This window comes from Pimephales promelas, chromosome 21 (genome assembly GCF_988280905.1).
Source record: "Pimephales promelas chromosome 21, fPimPro1.hap1.1, whole genome shotgun sequence".
Lineage (NCBI taxonomy): Eukaryota > Metazoa > Chordata > Actinopteri > Cypriniformes > Leuciscidae > Pimephales > Pimephales promelas.
In genome coordinates this window covers 16,162,101-16,166,372 of record NC_142789.1, presented here as the reverse complement: position 1 = coordinate 16,166,372, position 4,272 = coordinate 16,162,101, and the positions used below count along the sequence as shown (strand labels likewise).

General features: G+C 34.7%; 1 protein-coding gene across 1 annotated transcript in view; it reads left to right on the top strand.

Annotated features, from left to right (window-relative positions):
* The window catches only part of prkcdb (protein kinase C, delta b), a 21,450-nt gene extending 19,375 nt beyond the window's left edge, over window positions 1-2,075 (top strand). The window contains exons 14-16 of the mRNA XM_039673695.2: window positions 1-44; window positions 182-310; window positions 1,586-2,075. The exon at window positions 1-44 is cut by the window's left edge and continues 284 nt beyond it. Of these exons, the coding sequence (XP_039529629.2) occupies window positions 1-44; window positions 182-310; window positions 1,586-1,744 (332 nt within the window). The 3' untranslated portion in view covers window positions 1,745-2,075. The remainder of the gene's footprint in view (window positions 45-181; window positions 311-1,585) is intronic.
* Window positions 2,076-4,272: the final 2,197 nt, after the last annotated feature.

Sequence of the window (4,272 nt, the reverse complement as noted above, 5' to 3'; positions counted from 1 at the left end):
ACCCACGATGGATTACCAAGGAGGCCAAAGACCTACTGGAGAAAGTGAGTCTGATTTATCTTGATGAACGCTGTCAGTATTGATGCTTTATAGAAACATTTACTTATTTGTTCTGGCCTGCCGCTCTTGGAGGAAGTTTATGTTCTCAAAAATGAAATCTGTGCCTTTTACATTTTCACAGTTGTTTGAGCGGGATCCAACCCGACGGCTTGGTGTTGTTGGAAATGTCCGTGGACATGCCTTCTTCAAGACAATCAACTGGCCTGCACTGGAGAAACGAGAAGTGTCTCCACCATTCAAGCCAAAAGTGGTAAGAGTCTGAGTAAAAGTTTGTGACGCTATTTGCTTCTCAAAATGTGACATCACTCTGACAGACCAGCCAGGTTATTGATTATTCATTGATAGCTAAAAAGAAAACTATTAAAAATCGTTTTATTTCTCTCTCTCTATTTAATGATCCTACATTTTCAATTAAATCATCAAAATATGAAGAAATTATTTTATCTTTTTTAAATATTGTGAAAATGAGAGAAGAACAAAATACTAAACAGATACAGGTTTGATATTGCTATGCAACAAAATGAATACAAAAGCATACACTGACTACAACATAATGAGTTATTCATATTTTGTTTTTTAGTATGACAGCCTTGTCAAAAATTATGTCGGCACAAATTAGCATTTTTAGTTGCGTTATCCCAAATAAAACAATTGACTCAAAGCACAATTACTCAATATGCTTGCAAAATCCTTAACACATTTTTAATAATAATTAAAAAACAAAAAAGGGTAAAGATTTCAATTTTACTTGGCTGGACATCACTTTTGCCACAAGTACAGTACTAAAATAGAGAAAACAATTAGCTTAATAGAAGTATTTAAAGCTTAAAACAAAATAGCTAAAATTTGAAATAAAATATATAAATAAAGACAAATTAAAAATATGACTAAATACTTGAATAGTATTTAAACAATACTTAAATAACACTGCTATGAGGGTTATTAAAGAGAGGTTTCACCTACATGCGTGATTTATTTCATGATTGAATCTGATTGCAAAGTGATTGTGTGTTTAACAGAAATGAACAAATGAAATAGTAAAATATCTGTCATAAATGTTTGGCTAGTGTACTTTTCATGGCTGAAAACTACAGTTAATGATAAACTAAAAACCCATGCCTTATCTGTGCTCCTATGACGACATTACAATAACAGGAAATCTCTTTTGAAGAGGTCATATGTCATGAGGAATCAGATTTTCCCTAATCTGTTGAGATAAGAGTTGGATTTACAATGGAAAAAAATACTGCAACTTTCAGAAAGCAAAACTTCCTCCCCAGTCCAAGTGGAAAACTTTACTAGTGATGTCATACTGCAGATTGCCACATTTACAGTACACGTCAACAATGCGTATTTGGTATTCAGAAACTTGAGCTGCCTAGGCGTAGTATTATACATGGAGCCCCTAATAAAAAATAAAAAGTCAATGCTTTTGTGTTTTGTGTTCCCCCTTGAAAATTTGCATTCAAAGACTCATTAACAGTCTTAAAAGTGACTTGTGCCTTCTCTCTTCCTCCACTTGTAGAAATCGGCCAGTGACTGTAGCAACTTTGACCGGGAGTTCCTCAGCGAGAAGCCTCGTCTCTCTCTAGGCGACAAGAACCTGATTGACTCTATGGACCAGACTGCCTTTAATGGCTTCTCTTTCATTAACCCCAAAATGGACACCATTCTGGAGAAATGAGACATTCTAGTCAGGATCCTCTCGAAATCAAAAATGGCACACAGGAGCCAGGAGTTCAACCAGTGTTAAACTTGTTATACTTTCTGGATGGTCCAAATAGATAATAGTGTGTTTATGTCTTTGTTAATCAAATGATCAAAACTTCAAATCAAAAGAACTTCTTTTAATCATGTACTATATTTGTTTTTTTTTGTAATATCCCTAACATAGAAATGTATGTTCATGGAGATTAAATACTGTAATACCCTTACTATCAGACACACATATACACAACTTGACAAAAAGGGACTGTGAGAGAAAGGGACTGTATATTGACTGTATAATACGCTGGGACTTTGCAATTTAATTGAATGGTGGCCTTCTTAACACTCTTGAATCCTCCTTGTTCGCTCTCATACAACGTTTCATTGTTAAACATTGACTCTCATACTAAGGTTCAGTTGTGGGATGATTTGGCCTTTTTTTTGTATCTATCCTTTCTTGTTGATCTGAAACAAGTTTTACAGTGTAATTGTAAGATGCTGATTTTCCCAGCGTGTGCTGGCATAAGCTCTGCTGAGTGTACACAAATTATTTTTTTTTCACTATGGATGTATAAATAATGGATGTCTTGTGTAGGTGAACCTAAAACCTCTGCACTATGAAAACTTTAGAAATATTAATGTCCTGCTAGACATCTTGATCATGCAGGTTTACTTTTATGGTACTGACTGTAATAGGTAGTTGGTACAGAATATTGATAGGTGGAGGATATACATCTCCCGAGAAAGTGAGAGTATAAATATATATACTGTTATTTAATGTTGGTATTTTAATAAAGTATGATACTGTACATAAGTATATGTATATTGTTCTGAACTTGCTGTTACTGGAGGTAATATTTTCTTTTTTTTTTTACTGAATTTACTATTCAGAACTCAACACCATTAAAGGATTCCTCAACTTTCATTTTGACTGTCGTGTTGCGTATAATGTTTTTATTATAAAGTTTTAGCATAGTAATAGCTTCTGCCAAAAATGTGTTACTGAAATACATACTGTAAACTGTTTGTGGCGACCGCGGTCACTCAAAATGAATGAATAAATAACGGTTTAAGAGTATTGTATTTTAATTTAGGTCCAAAAACGTATTGTTTTGATCATTTCTAAGGAAGTGACACAAGGAGTTTGTTCAGTGTACTTTGTGCTGAGCCGTCATCAACAGCGACCATCACAGACGCTTAAACTAATTCGAAAGGATTGAAATTAGTGCCATCTAGCGGATATGGCTTTAAACGGCATGTTAAGCCTCTTTTGACCTAAAGATCCGGAGCATTTCAGCAAAATTAAGATTCACCGCTTATGTTCGTAACTAAAGTTTACTTTTGATGCTAAGGTGTCTAAAAAAAAGCTGTTCATGTAGTTTATATCCCAACAGAGGTGCCAACTATGAATGAAGGAGCAGACTGTTTTTTTTTTACATGGCGGGTGTAGTCACATGACCAGAGCTGTTTAATTTCAGTTTGTCCCTCTGAAAGATGTCTAGGTCAAAGCTCCAATGAAGGAAACACGTAAACACTTTAGTATGATGTAACCACATTGAAGGCATATTTAAAAGAGATATTGATACTATTAACATTTCTCTCTGTTATAAATCATGCCAACTTGTAACATGTCAGTTTGTCTCATAGGCCTATGTGATCAGTAAATCTTAAATGCAACTGATTGATTCACATACTTTCTCCCCTTTTATGCACATTTTATAGTTCCAAGTCGTTAAAATTGAATTGAAACCATCATGAGTAAATCACATTGGGTTATGGTACTTGTACAACTTTAACTATTTTTAGAAGATGCATACGGATTGTTTCCTTTTGTCTATTCAGGATTAAAATACATGTTCTCACTTGGAAGATATGAGAAAAGATATGGCCTTTGAAAATAATTTACAAAAAGCATTTTAAAACAAAGACAAGTGTGTAAACCAAAGCTCTTTTTAAGAGCATTTCAGATTCTGTTTCTTTTTTCCAGAGAGGAAATCGTCTTATAATAAGATGTGGATGAATGTGTGTCCCTGACAACGTAATCAAAGCTCATTATTTTCCAAACATGTAATAAATATGATGATTATTATTTTCTGTTTGGTTTGAAATGTTGACAATAGACACCAGGCAGGTTTTGTTCAAAACAGAAGAGTTTTTGAATGAAATAAACATTCAGTGTGCAGTGTGCTATATGGGAATTAATCATAGCAATATAAAATGTTACATCGCTGTTTCCACGACATAGAAGGATCCAGAAAGATGATTTACACAGAGGAACTGGCTGCTCAGCGTGGCGCAGTTGTACGATAGAAGCTCTTCTAGCCAATAGGACAAACACTTTCTGTACTGAACAAAACGGCAGTGAGGCTGGGCGGCAAATGTTGTATACCCCCGCAACATAGACAGCATTCCCACTTAAATAAACCAGAATAATCGTTAACCTCCGCGCAATACGACTGAACAGGTTATGACAGCAAAGAAATCGTTTAATATTGCGTCCCACCG